This window comes from Nasonia vitripennis, chromosome 4 (assembly GCF_009193385.2).
Source record: "Nasonia vitripennis strain AsymCx chromosome 4, Nvit_psr_1.1, whole genome shotgun sequence".
NCBI lineage: Eukaryota > Metazoa > Arthropoda > Insecta > Hymenoptera > Pteromalidae > Nasonia > Nasonia vitripennis.
This window is the reverse complement of record NC_045760.1, coordinates 5,312,441-5,327,729: the sequence shown is the minus strand read 5'-3', so window position 1 is coordinate 5,327,729 and position 15,289 is coordinate 5,312,441. Positions and strand designations below refer to the sequence as shown.

Sequence of the window (15,289 nt, the reverse complement as noted above, 5' to 3'; positions counted from 1 at the left end):
CGGGGAACGAAAGAAGCGAATTCCGCGTCGCTGCAGTGTGTAGATTGTATATGAGACCGATCGATGAGTGACTGGGGCTGTGTGTGTGTGTGTGTGTTTTAGTGCAGCGAATGACCCATGTATACTTATAAACTCGTATACTAATCGCGAGCACGTTCAAGCGACATGTATAGACTCGCATATATTCTCTATCTCTCTCTTTCTGTTATACATACTATGTATGTGGCGCCTTGGGCTGCTGGACTGATGCTGGGCATATTATACTAATTATTGTACTAATTGCTGATGCCGCTGTGTCTATAATCTGTCTATACTCTATCTCACTCTCTAACACCTATACATATACTATATATTATACGACTATGACATATTCTATATACTGCTCTATATGCATAAACTACATATACTCTACTATCTGTCTATCTCTCGAAAAACTAAAACGTCACACATCAACACACGACACGATTGTGTGTATATATAGCTCTATACTACTATTATACTACTCTTGAGTGTGTACAACAATTGACACGCAACTGTGTGTATACTATACCTTTATATATATATATAATTTATTTTTCTGTGACGCTGACGTTGCTGTTGCTGTCATTGAGATGTTAGTGGCTGACCTGTCGCGCTGTCTATGTGTTTATTATATATAAAAATAAAATAAATACCTGTGTCTTAAACAAACCAAAAAAAAAAAATTTTTTTTTTGAATCGATCTAACAATGATAAACAAAAAGTAACGAAGCAAAGCTGCTTCAAAGGAGGGAAAAAGGGATGCATTTTTTAAAGAAAAAAAAAGAGGGAAAAAAAGAAAGGACGAAAAAGTCTGAGCACGAAGAGGAGGCGGAGCAGGAGTGGCACGTCGTCGACAACGACGACGACGAGGACGACGACGATCGTCGTACGTGCGAGTGTACAAACGGAGAAAGGATACGGCGAGGGGATGAAAAAAGGAAAGGAAGGCAAGAAGGGCTGTGTATATACACGACGGGCCTTTATCTCGCGCAATGGACCGATGTGTATGTGTGTCTGTGTGTGTGTGCGTGTGTGGAAAACAGTATCGCAGTGTGTATGCGTCCATTTTCTCCCCCCCCCCCCCCTCCCTTGAGCCTCTCCTCATTCCATTAATCGAGGACGCGCACTATAGCTCTCGTTTCCCCCCTTTACTCGCTCATTTTTCAAAATCCTCCTCTTTTCCCGCGCGATCGTGGCGAGCATTTCCGACGAGCAGGCGCACATCTTCGACTCTAATTTTCCGCTTCTGTCTCCTACTCCTTCGCTGCTTTTTTTTTGCGCGCTCGCGATGTCATTACGCTTTATGCGGCGCACGTCCCGGAGACTCTCTCTCGAGTCGTTGGCATATTCGCGCTGCCGAGCTCGACCGATGATATACGATCTCTTGCGAGCGTCGGTATAAATCACGCGATTAACGCGCTGAATCGTCGTATGTATATAATATACGTGACCGAAATTTTCCGCCGCGTTTTTCTTTTCGCTCTTCGATTGCTGAGTATATATCGAGCGGTGGTTACTGTGTGGACTAATTGAGGTCGGTCGCGCGATGTTCGCTGAATAAATTATGTGAACGAATTAAACTTTATGAAAATTGCGGTAATTGCCCCCTGCGTATGTGTAAGAGTCGCGCGCGCGCGCGCGCGACGACTCGACACGCGAGCTGTTATTTTCTATAGTTAACGACTTGACGTGTGCCTTATTCGATAATGGAAAATCGACTCTGCAGCTGCTGCCGTTCGGTACAAGGACGTTATAAATTTCATTCCAATAAATATATAGATATCCGCCCGCGCAGGGGAGAAGAAGAAACGCGAAGGCAGTCTCGAGAGCGAACGTCGTCGTCGTCGTCTACGACGAAATCGATACATCGGATGTATGCAGTCTGTGTATATAGAGCTCGCGTTTTCGGCTCCCCGGGTTTCCATCGATCACGTCCGCGCTATACCTCAGTCGAACTTTTTTTTCGCAACTTTACACATAAATATGTATGCCACTCGTACGTGCATTATGTTATATGCCGCCTCGCTTTCCTCCGATACACCACGGCTGTTTTCCACTTTCTCCGCGTTTCCTCCTGCCTCGATCTCTCTCTCTCTCTCTCTCTCTCTCTCTCTCTCTCTCTCTCTTTTGCTATTATAATTATCACAATTACATCGTACGTCCAGCTTGTGCGTCTCTGCCACTGTGATTAACGCGATTGTCTTCCACGAACTTTCTCTGTCTTTCTCTGTGTCACTCGCTGTTTGAAACTGCTCTATGTACGTTTATTATGCGAACTACCCCCCTTTCAGAGAAAATTATCACGTGTCTCGAGACAAAGGCATGAGCACACCTATTGTTACACGCGCGCAAATATAACTGTGCGTGCGATCGACACGCAAGTTTTATTTTTATCCTGTATACGTGAAATCGAAATTTCTATGATTTTGCAGTAGCGAGAAGTACACGATTTCGCGATTTATTAACGCACCGCCAAACGAGCCGCGCTCCTCCATTCAGCGGAAAATTTCGTTTAACCCATTTACGAAACGGCGCGCGGTCTAATAAATTTTACAACAAAAGGTGCCCATGTCCACGCACGAATACACATGCATCAGGCTTTGCTCTGTTTTATTATTATTATTCATTTTTGATCTACTTCGATCTATATCGTTTGTAATTACCTCTGCCTACGCTCTTTCTCTTCTTCTCTTCTATATATATCTCTCTATATCTTTCTCTGTCTCGCCCTATCTCCCCAACCCCTTGCACGTCAAGCTCGAATTAAACGACTCGACCGAGAACCACGAGGAGATACATCCCACTAATTGCACTTGATTCACTCTCTCGTTCGCCCGATCCCGCCCTCTCTCCACACACACACACACACACACACACACACACACATCGGGTATAATGAATACATAGATATACATGTATCGATAACCAGCCAGCCGATCACTACTCCCCAGGCATATCACTCGGTGACGATTCACCAATTTTATATATATATATATATATATATATATATATATATATATATATATATATATATATATATATATATATATATATATATATATATATATATATATATATAGCTGCGTGTAAATATAAGCGCTCGATAAAACCGTCCTCGCAACAATATGCGCTATTTTACTTGCGTATACACTATTCTCAAATTTATCCCACGCGCGCGCGCTTTCTTTCTTCTCGTCGTACCTCCTTTTTTCTAATCTCTCTCTTGCTCTCTTATCTCTCGGATAGAGCTCGGCTGTTTACGAGAAAATTGAAAGAAACGCTGGGAGCTGCTCTCGAGCATACGCACGCGACGGGAATGGAGAAAATTGGAAACGAGGGAAGAAATCGAACGAGCGCGAGGGTTAACGATTTCGCGTGCTTCGAATCCGAGAAAGCGTCGAATTCCGGACTGAATCGACTGTCTCGCTGATTTTTGCGCGGTGCGTTGAACTTTGAACGGCAATAACGACGTGAATACACCTGTGTGATGTGATGAAAAAAATTAAAGAAGCGATCAACGATCCCGAGCGCAGCCTCTCTGTGACTTATACATGTTATGCATGTAGATGATAACTCGCGGCCACAACGACAATGTACAACACAAGTACAAGTACAAGAACAGGGACAACTTACAAGAACAACAGTCACAACGATAACAACAGCAACGACAGAAATTTTTATTATATTTATATAGAGTAGATATATACCAAACTTTTTGTCTACATGAGAATACATAGTCACGCTTAAGATGCAGATATATTCTCTTTCTATCTCCTCTCTACAATTTTTTCTCTCATCTTGACGAAACGTCTTCCGCCACGTATTTTTACAACGCCAGACAATGAAGATAAGCTCTCTCTCTCTCTCTCTCTCTCTCTCTCTCTCTATCTTTCTCTCTTGCTCTCCCCTCTGACCATCATTATACAAAAATGCGAATGCTAACGGCGCTTAAATGGTGCTTGACGACGAACATATATATAAAAACGACTCTTTCCTGTACCAGTCCACAGTTCTCGTCTCTCAGTGCATAATTCCTTCGATAGTGCGCAATACGTTGAACAGAAATACGAGATATAAAACGAACAATGAATGCGAATCGCCGCCGATATATAATATGTATATCGATTATATACGCCAACCGTTTTATACTCTCGCTTATACTAATGCGATAACGCCATATAATGCTACTAATATACATGAATATACTGAAAAACCCATATATACTTACTAATATTACTTATATACCATATATACGTATACTTAATACTCTCTCTCTCTCTAACACTGGTGGTGGTTCTCTTTTTTTGTGTGTGTTGTCGCTGCTGCCTCTGTCTGTCTGTATAGAGCAAGGAGGCCGGCATCCGCACTCTGGTCGCACTCGACGACCAGGGAGGTGAGTTTCAATCCGCTCTCTAAATCAATCAGTTCAATCAATATCAGTCAATCTCTGTCAATGTATCTCTTATTATCTCAATTTGTCCTTATGGATATATATTTGTTATATTTTTACGTAACATTTGTGTCGCGATTTGTCCGGAATTCTGTATCTTGTGTTCTTATTATTTTTCGTTCATTAAGATGCTTTTTTTCAATATTGTCTGATTATGCTGTTATACTTTTTCGTTTCTTTTGTTTCTTTGCTGTTGTCTCGTTTTTCGTTTATCTACTGTGTTCTTTATACGTTAATTGGTGCTTATGTTTCGTTTTTTTTGGGAGGGGCAAAAGTGCGATATAGTCACTGCCTGCGAGAGAAGCGAAAAGAAGATATAATGGTTTTGAGAATAAAAGTTTCCTTATCTAAATACATCTGTTTGCTGCGGCTAAATTTAACTTTTCAACTTTAGTTTGCCGGCAGTTGAAAGGGAGAATTTAATTTAAACGCATTTTTTGCCAGCTTATCTCGTTTAAAGTTTAAAACATTAATGAATTAGAATTTGCTTCGTTTCGGGACTCTTGGCACATTGTGTATCCAGACGCATGTATATTGCACAACATCCCTCGCAATTACTTAAAAAAAGACAATTAAAAGAGAGAAGAAGGGCGTGGGAATACCTGTGGGAAAGTTTTGTTTTTGCACATGAACATTTTTTTTGTTCCAAGTACCGTAGATATATCCACACGCTCACCGCTTGTTTGCGGTTTGGTTGGTTGATAAGGTGTTGGTTAGCGTCGTTTCCCTGTATACTTTCACTTGCAAAATATAAACAAAAAAATAAATGAACGTGAAATATATTATACTACCTGAAAGACTTATGGATATATACCTCGACACAAGCGATGAAAGAACCGATTTCTATATAATGATTCGACTATTAAACCAATATATATATATATACTTAAACAACGACGATAGACACGTATATACTTGTATATAAGAGAAGGTGCGCAATAGGAACATGGCGGTAACTCGCAGTTTAGCCGCACATAGAAGACAACTTTATTTTAATAATATTTTTGTCAGTCAACACTCGGAGAACAAGGTCGGGTCGTTTGTTCACTGATGAGCAAGCTTTGTGTAAGGGTGATTTATACAAAACGATATAGAATATATAAGAGATTAAATGAGATAAAGAGGAAAAAAATGAATTAAGAAAAACATAGTGGACAGTGCAGCAACAAGCAAAAAGGTCAATTATCGAACAAAAGGCAACAGTAACTTTTAATCAACTTTACTCTACTACTTGTCTACTATACTAGCTGTTTTTTACTTCATACTTTATTTATTTTGTTTAATCGCTCTCTACTGCTCTTTACTGCCATTAACACTGTCGTATTTTAACGATGAATAAAAAATGCATACTTCCTGCCACTCTATACTTCGCAATTTGTATATTGCATAAACAAGCTAATGTATACCAACGACAAAAAAAAATAAAAGAGCTATAGCCGAGAAATTTTTTTCTATCTTTGTCTCTGTCTATCCTCTGTCTCCGTCTATTATATATATATATATATATATATCCTCTGCTACTGTAAAGCTTTCTCTCAGCCACGAGTGTATCCGAAAGAGCGAGGAAAAACGAGGGAGAAAAATATATGAGAATGTAATGAAAACGACCAATCTCGGACTCTCGCTGACCTCTTAATTTAATTCTTCATATACTAAAACTAAATAAAAAATAAAAACTTATAAAAAAAAACGAATGAAACTGTGTACATATCGCACTACGCTTTGCGCTTGTCGTGGGATACAGGTGATTTTTTTTCTTTTTCACATATTTCTAGTTTTCTAGTCACATTTTTATACCAAGACATTTTCCTTTGTTTTGATTTGAAAGATTTGCCGAAAGCGTAGGTATGTATATTATTTATATTATACCGCGTTTAACTATTCTGATTAACGATGATTTGTACTTTGGAAAATTGTCTGAACGGAGTTAGTATGTTTTTACATTTTAGACAAAAGCATTCGTTGCGCTTGTAGTCGCATTATACTTAGTACGATATTGAAGATGAATTAGTATATATGCTTTTAAACCGGCTTTATTTGATAACCTCTGCAATATGCATATCTATTTCTAATTTCAACTCTTTCTATACTTTCATGCTCCTTTTCTTTGCTCACGACAATTTTCCTCTAGCTATTAAAGTGATGAAAATTGATTTTCTTCAAAGCAGAGTGTATAACATAGTTTTTTTACGACAATTAGATAACCTAGTTTGCCTTACATATAGCCAGATATATGTATAACGTACAATTAATATACTTTGTACATACTTACGTATATAGCCTCACCAAAAGCTTCTAGCTGTGTCGCTTTCAGTCTGCGTATACATAACCTATACTCTATATATATATAGTGTAAAACCGTATTATACCGTAATTGTTGCGTATATTTGTTTTAGCAGTAGCTGTCTGTCCGTTTATTAATTGAACCTACAACAATACGAAATATATACTCATTCAGACATACCTTAGAGACCCTATCTATATATTTATATCTCTCTGCCCTTCATCACTCGTTTGATTATGATTTTTTTACTACCCCCGTACACACTTTTCTCTTTCCTTTTTTGCCCTATCGACATCAACTGTATTTACGTCCACTGATCAATTTTTCTTTTCTTCTCTCTCTCTCTATTTGTCTCTTTCTCTGTTTTACGATCCCTCAACTGTATCCCTGTATCGGTCCTTCGTAAATTAGCTCTGTAGATCAACCTCAAGAGTTATGTTTTGTCTCCCCTTCTCCTGAAAATATAGCACTTAATATATACTCATTTCATTAATATATATTCATTTCGTTCACTCCTGAGTTATACACACCGTCACAATGCCTTCACGATTATTACCTTACGTCATTCGCAGCTGTTACTCATCGCTCGGCAAACGTAAGCAGCAGACCTCTCCCTTTTTATTCCCCGTATACCGCACCTCGATCAAGTTTTATTATTCCTTAATTCTTCATGGCGTCGAATCTGTACTGCCGCGCGATCGACAAGCATTTTTTATTTTCTTCCCACGCGAGTCGCGCAGCACAGCGACAGAGGAGAGGATGTACAAGAGATTCGAGGTGTTCTCGCATCAGGCTGACGCAATTACGTGCGAACTCCGCAGTAGCGGCTCTGATCGAATGTCTTAAATTAAGCCGCGCGAAGTTGCAGTGGGGGAGGCGGGCTCCTGTAATACACGCGACAGGCTGCTGCAGGTGCGGCTGGGGAGTAATCTCATTAACTCTCACGTTGCCGTTGACACGCGATACACGGGATGCCGCCCTTTTATTTATACACAGTACATACGTTGGATATGCGTGACCCGGCGCGCGCGATTTTCTAGGAGCCTCGTCATCGAGGACTGTCGTGCGCACTTTTTTATTTTCCAAGCTAGCTCGCTCGACTGGAAAATACACGCGCGATCGACCTTCATCGAAGACGTAATCGCGCAGAACGACAAGTTTTTTTTCGGTCGCGCGTTTAGTATTTTCAAGGACTTTTTAAGCGCCACCGCGAGGGAGCACGTTCTTCCGCATGGCGCAGGAGCATCGGAGCCTTGATCTAGATTCGGAGAGAAGAGAGTGTCCTTTTGTGCTACCCGCACGCGCCGGGGTATCTGGGTCTGGTTCTTGGATAATTGAAATCCTCATTCGAATAATGGGCCGCGAAAAGTCGTTTATACTTAATTTAGCCGTTTTTCCAGCTGGGCAATTTTATTTATTCACGCGTACTCTCTCCCTCTCTCCCTATCTTTACTCTGTGCGTATTTTATTAAAACCCGTACGTTTTGTCCCTCGCCGCGCCGCTCACACGACCATTATTCACTCTCGGCGCTGCACAGGCTCTTTTTATCTACGTGTAAGTTTCGAGAGAGAGAGTAAATGCGCCGCGTGTGTGTGTACAGGGCGCGCGCACTTTAACCGTCACTGCCTGCAACAGAGTGTGTCCGTTTTCCCTTATGATTTATTGCGCTTTATTTTCGGAGTTTTGCGCCATTAGTGCGCCTGTAATTAATAAGCCCCGTATAATCTCTTGTGTATGCCTCCTCTTTTATTATTATTGTTTGATTTTACATTATTTTTCTTATTTACACGCCGAGTCTTCGTCACGATATCGTTTGGCCTCGTTTAACCGTCGTGGAATATATTATGTTGTTCTTGTAGAGCGAGGAAGTTGGAGCGAATACACTGACGATGCTAGATCATCAAGGGGGTAAGCAGAACATTCTTGGCAATGGAATATAGTGACGGAATGAAACGATAACAACAATGAATTATATTAACTCTGGGTCTTTTTGCCTGATGGTGTACTAAGATTACTAACTCCATAATCCTCGTTCGAGTTTGCGCAATTTCGGCTGGATTTTGTATATACATGATATGGTAAACGCGGGTATGTAGAGATGATTGCGCAAACTCTCTCGAAAGTATTGTATACCGCATACAAAGCTCGTGAAATACCGAGCGGTTTGGAGGCGACGACGATAACTCGCGTAGAATCGCTTGACGGGATTAAAAATAAAAGCTGCGTATTATATTACATAATCAAGCGCATAACATATTGCTAGTCATAAAGATGCATATAATATACAATATATAACATGCCTGTACGACATTGCAGTGCACTTTAACGATCCAAGCCTTTCCCGCTTGCTCCTCCAAACTCTCTGTCTCGTGTATACGAGACAGCAGCTCCTCCTTTACATGCGCAGCCATTATAACCCCTTCTATATCTCCCTCTCTCTACTTACTCTCGCTCTCAAATCCGATATTTTCATACACGCAGCTGTTCTCTCCGTATTACACAGCACATCCTCTATACTCCTCGTATGCATACATACGAGAAAAGCTTTACTGCATATACTTATCTACATACACATGCGACGACAACAACACAGAGCACCAGGTCCGAATTGTATATATACACGCACACTGAATGTATGTGTACAATTTTCGGTGTATCACACAAACACATCTCTTGCGCTCCTTTAACAGACGAATAAGCGCGCACGAAGATAAAAAGAAGATCTAGTTTACGACCGCACGTACATGTATACACACACTTACCTATATGTGTGTGTATATATATATATATATATATATACACACACATCATTCACGACGCGAACTTGACCTGGAAAAAGAGAATCCTTTATTTCTTTGTGCACGTGATGTGTATACATATATCTGTGTGTGCATACGTGCGTGTGGCCCGAGGATCCGGAGCCCAGTTTTTTTCCTTTTGCTATATCCTATATATACGCTGCTCTACTGGCACTCGATTAACCGAGCTCCGGAACTTTTCGTAAACTAATTACAAAGATTTCCTCATATCGCACTCAACCCCGGCTCTCTCATCCTCCTTTTTACTATATACCTTGTATACGGAATTATCGATCGTCCTGCAGCTGGATTTGATTTTAAGTGTTTCACCGTATTATTATACAACGATCGTCATTACATCATCACCGCATCGTTATTATTATTAGTATTATTTTAGTATATGCTCACCGGGTTTATCGAAAAGCTCTGCGTGCTTTACATACTTCAAATTACGAATGTTGGCGTGCGTTTCGTTACTTTATTCATCAATCCCTGCGAGTATTATCATGGCGCTACATATAGTAGGTAGATTGTATTATTTACATATATTTATAAGAGAAAGCTTATATATAATTATGTATACATCTCACGGTAGTTGTCATAGGGCTCCATTTATAATATCTACTGTGTTAAGAGTTTATAATGTATTTTGAAAGCTAAAGATGAAGTTTTTTTTCTAGTTAGATGAGTCGATTTAGCGACGGCGCAAAAAGCTAAAGCAGAATTGAAAAAAAAACAGACGCTATAGCGAGAAAAAAGCGAAAGAGCTTGAATATATAAGACGACGAGGAGGAGCGACGCACTCGACGCGACTCTCTCGCTCCGCGTGTCTTTCGCGGATTCATCGTGTAAATAGACGCAATAGTAGACTTTTCGGCCTCTTTTCCGGCTCTCCGATTTCCTATAGAGGCTTCACGAGGAAAGAAGTGGCTGTCGAAATCCGCCGAGCCGGAAGGAACTCGCTCCTTTCTTTCGTTTTAGACTATGCGGAGGTTCGTTTGTACAATAGATCCTTTCTTTTATTTATTTGAAAAAAATTCGCGGAGCGAAAAGTCGCGGCGTGGTGTATATAGCTCTATCTCTGACTGTTTCGATGACGATGTCGAGTAATGCCTCTCTATCTCCCTGTCTGATTGGTCGGTTGTGCCTGTTTAGAGCCACGAGGTCGGGATGAAAACCCTCGTTATGCTGGACGAGCAAGGCGGTAAGCCAATCTATCTCTAGCCTTTTCTCTATTAAAATAACTTTTAATACAAATATATTTTTATACAGACTACTGATATAATTTTTGACTCTCTGCGATGTTTACACTGTTTTTCTGATAAATTTTTAGTAAAATAATTAAATATAAATTCAACTTTCAAAAGTTTGCTACATAATAGGATACTGCATTCCTTTGTTATTGCTCTTCCGCTGATTTTTCATTGTTTTTTTAAACTCGAACTAACGCATAGAGTCTCTAATGAATAAACCGAATAGACAACAGATCACAGAGTAATATACGAAATACAAACGAAATACAGACGACATAAAGTCCAAAACAAGCGCCGAGTTCAATGATTATAGATGAGAAAAAAAGAAATGCACTGACGACACAGTATGAAAACGCACCGTTTTATTCACACTATACGTTTACAGATTCATATAAACCAAGTCGTATATTGTATATATGCGATTTTTATCTTTTATCGATAAGCGAATCGTTCGCAACACGAATAAGGGGTATACACGACGTTTTTTTTTAAGGGAAAGTCAAGCAACAAAAAATTTTTAGTTTCATCGAAGATAAGTGGTTAAATCGTATTTGTTTTTGATGTCGTTCGTAATACGTCGATGGGAAATCAACGTAACTCTATAACGAAATATAAATATACTGCATTAATGTTTATTGCATCTCTGATATATAATATAACACAGCCTTTTTTATTTTGATATTTTATATTTGCTGTTTTTTGTGTGATCAAAATTCAACGACGGTCGCATCACGTATACGAAGAATCTTAAAATCCAGTACTTCCCGACTCTTTCGAGAACTTGTATAACAACCACCGTTCATATACCTTAGAATTAACAAACGACTAATAAACAGCTAGAACCGTATAACAAAAATAATGATAACAATAACCAGTTTCTCTATTCTTTTAACAAACTGTCTCGCTCTGTCGATATAATAATAATAATAATAATATTAACCGAAGGAAAAAATAAGAGGAAACTAAAAACTGATATACTGAATTCATGCTCACTGACACCTTAACGGCCAACGCTCAGACTTGTATCTATATATAACCGTAGCTCACTCCCTCACTTACCACCACCACCTATTCCGTTTTATAGATTTATGCGTCATTGTTGTCACTTGATATAAATATATTTTTTTTATACTTATATATCAATATATTGCTACAACATATATATGCCATAAGATTTATATACTCTAGGAATATTTTTTTTTCATATATAATATATGTTCGACGTGTGCAAAGGCCAGCGGGACATACGAAGCAGAGAGCGAGAATATTCCGCTCCTGTGTGTGTGTGTGTGTGTATTTGCTTTGGATTTTCGAGGTCCAGCTAGTCGGTGCGAATTTAACGAATCGTTTAACGAGATTATAACTGAATCTGCACATTCTCGCAAGTGTATGCTAAGTGTGATGGACTCTATACGTATTATATACATATATATTGGTGTTTTACGCGCAATGTAAATTCTGCATGGGTATTATACATATTTTCACGTCTCCTACATATATGCGTCAAGTTCAATTCCGCCGAATTTTCATTTTATTAAAAATCTCCCGCGTATGCATAATTGGCCTCGTTCCAGAGTAGCATCGTTTTTTTTGCGCAGTAGTTGAAACTTTTCACCCGAATTGAAAAAACTGCGACTCGGGCCGCGATAAAATTAATCAGCGCGCAGCTGTTCTCTCTCGGCGGAAGTCGTTATGAAACCGCTTTCGATCTATCTCTTATACACTAGAACGATGAAAATTTTCGAAAAAAAAATCATCGTCGTTTATAAATCTCTCGATTCGCGCGGTATAGCAGCCAGCAACAACGAAATCTCGGATAAAAGTTAATTAGATTCGCGAGTAGAGCATACGTCAAAAGCCGGCGTGGAAAATTAATCCGTCAGCGCGTTTGACGGTCCGTCGAGCTCGAAAGCTCTCTCGTACAGACATATAACTCGTTTATACGCGGACGGAAGCTTCGAGCTCGCGGTTGTGTAATTATATACATATTGTGCTCGGCAAGATGCACGGAAAAGCTTATGAATGGTCCTCTATGTCAAATATGAGTGTCCGTTGTTTATATATATTATATGCTCTGTATATTCATCTCGATCGGGGCATCGGAATCGCAGAGGACGCTGACGTTTTTATTGACGAAGTGATGTTTACGCGTTAATTACGCGTGTAGAGCTGCTCGAGGCTGATTTGCCATTAATGAGGACATCGTGGCTTTGACAAGTGTACATACGCGGCTCTCCACATAAAAGTGGACTCGGCCTCTGCGATTCCGATGGACCGCTATCTCGTGGTATCTCAACGTGCTGTTTTCAATATTGTAAAATGATGTTGTGCAACGAAACGAACTACGTGACTCTTTTAATTTTCTCTCTGGAAAACGACAGTTAGCTTCCCACAGCGTCCGGCCGACCTTTGCACACGTCTTACATACCAACGACGTCGCTGGTCCCTCGAAGCACGAAATCCGAATATTCCACGTATAACACGCATTTCGTGCTTCGGAGACGCAGCCCTTAGACAAAGCTTAGAGAGTGTGTGAAGCATTGAAAAAAAATTAAGCCTCTCTCGGAGGATACGATTCGTAAGAGGGTATAACATTGTCGTATGCTGGTGTAAAACAGAGCAACTCGACCGCATCGAGGAGGGCATGGACCAGATCAACGCCGACATGCGCGAGGCTGAGAAGAACTTGACGGGGATGGAGAAGTGCTGCGGGCTCTGCGTTCTTCCCTGCAACAAGTATGTTACTCGACCTCATTGTCTCACATTAATGCAATTCACACATATATTTTTACCATATATTTCTTCGCTCTCATCCCCATTACTCGCTCGAGACTATACGTAAATGCAATATCGATACCGAAGGCGATGTATATTTAATAAAGTTATACATGGAACGCTCGCGAGATTCGATTAAAAAACAATCCGTCCGTGAAATGTGCGCAGAAAATGAAATTTGGCCGGCGTCCAACTGCTGCGCGAGGTCTCTGATGTGTGTGTGTGTGCGTGTGTACCGGCCTCATAAACGAGGTTAACGCGTTGAAGTTCCTTAAGCGGCAGGGGGGGATGCGTTTATTCGATTCCGATAGGCCCGGGCGGGTTCGACGCGACAAAGCTGCAGGTACATCCTGAATACTTAACGATCTCGAATAGATTTTCCGCGAGCGTTCCGCAAGTCGACATCACTCGCACATACTATCACATGATACATAGCACGTCGCGCACCGCCGAGACGGTGATGTTTATTCCAGCGCGTATGAGAGAGAAAGATTCGGTCCCCTACGAAATGAAAAAAAAAATAAATAAATAAATAAATAAAGATCGAGGAGGAAGGGAGGAAAACAGTTATCTCGGCTTTGACATTGGCTCTCTCGGGTGATGGCACTTAGGGGCGCGAGCTTCAAGGAGGACGAGGGCACGTGGAAGGGCAACGACGACGGCAAGGTCGTGAACAACCAGCCCCAGCGAGTGATGGACGAGCGCAATGGACTTGGGCCCCAGGGCGGCTACATCGGCAAGATCACGAACGACGCGCGCGAGAACGAGATGGAGGAGAACATGGGCCAGGTCAACACGATGATCGGCAATCTCAGGAACATGGCCATCGACATGGGCAGCGAGCTCGAGAATCAGAATCGCCAGATCGACAGGATCAATCGCAAGGTCAGGCATCTCTCGCTCTCGATGTTCTTTGCTCATGTTGTATGTGTCCCCACCTCCGAACCCGCAATGAGTATTATCTCTATATCTCTATCTATATATGTATATATACCTCGCATGTGTACACCGAGCGAAACTCCCAGCGAGCTCGAGCTCATCACGGTGTTATAGTCTTATACCCATTATCCAGTGTGTATCATTTGTATTAGAACACCACCTCAGTTTTGCACGCCAGCAGCCAGCTGAGCATCGGACGCATGCGATATCGCTGTCACTGCTGACGCGTGTACACGTGCGACGAGATATCTTATATATATATATATATACATATATATACTAGCAGCGGTTCGCCGGCTCCGCGAGCTATCAACTCGTCATCGGAGCCCCGAACTCGCGTCTACGCGTCGATCTTTGTTATATACTATGTACATATACTGACCAACCGATTTCTACTGTCCCGTTGTGTAATCCGCTGTATACATATGTCATCGACACGAGATATGTTATATACATACGTATATTATTACTATTGTGGAATGTATTATACAACGTATATACCGTGCAATATTATGTCCTTTCCGTATATAATGAGCAAATCGAGGTTTGTGGTAATCATTGTTGTTTAAGTAGATTTAGTCATTAGTCCTAGACAACTAGACTAGCTATACTACGTAGATGATGATATAGTTATATATAAACCTTATAAATCGGATAGCGACACGCTTGTCCGCATCGTTCGGGTGACGCATGACCTTACAGCGACGAGCCTTTCTGTCTCGCTCGTCGCTCTATCGGCATAAACTCGCCACTAGGTGCGATGCGATC

The 15,289-nt window shown here is 40.8% G+C and overlaps 1 protein-coding gene and 1 long non-coding RNA gene across 7 annotated transcripts in view; one reads left to right on the top strand and one right to left on the bottom strand.

The window, feature by feature from the left end:
• LOC100121354 (synaptosomal-associated protein 25) overlaps window positions 1-15,289 on the top strand; it is a 33,519-nt gene that overhangs the window by 12,299 nt on the left and 5,931 nt on the right. For 3 of the 6 annotated variants that reach the window (XM_031929333.2, XM_031929334.2, XM_032599712.1), the window contains exons 4-6: window positions 4,366-4,414; window positions 13,426-13,543; window positions 14,194-14,467. In XM_031929333.2, the coding sequence (XP_031785193.1) occupies window positions 4,366-4,414; window positions 13,426-13,543; window positions 14,194-14,467 (441 nt within the window). Of the gene's footprint in view, window positions 1-4,365; window positions 4,415-8,615; window positions 8,665-10,709; window positions 10,759-13,425; window positions 13,544-14,193; window positions 14,468-15,289 lie in introns of all 6 variants that reach the window. The other 3 variants (XM_008207346.4, XM_032599713.1, XM_001606107.6) reach the window with 2 other exon arrangements.
• On the bottom strand, window positions 5,694-7,622 carry LOC116417234. Its single transcript, XR_004227531.2, has 2 exons — window positions 7,312-7,622; window positions 5,694-7,210 (listed from the first exon to the last, which is right to left on the bottom strand). It is a non-coding gene; the product is annotated as an uncharacterized LOC116417234 (long non-coding RNA).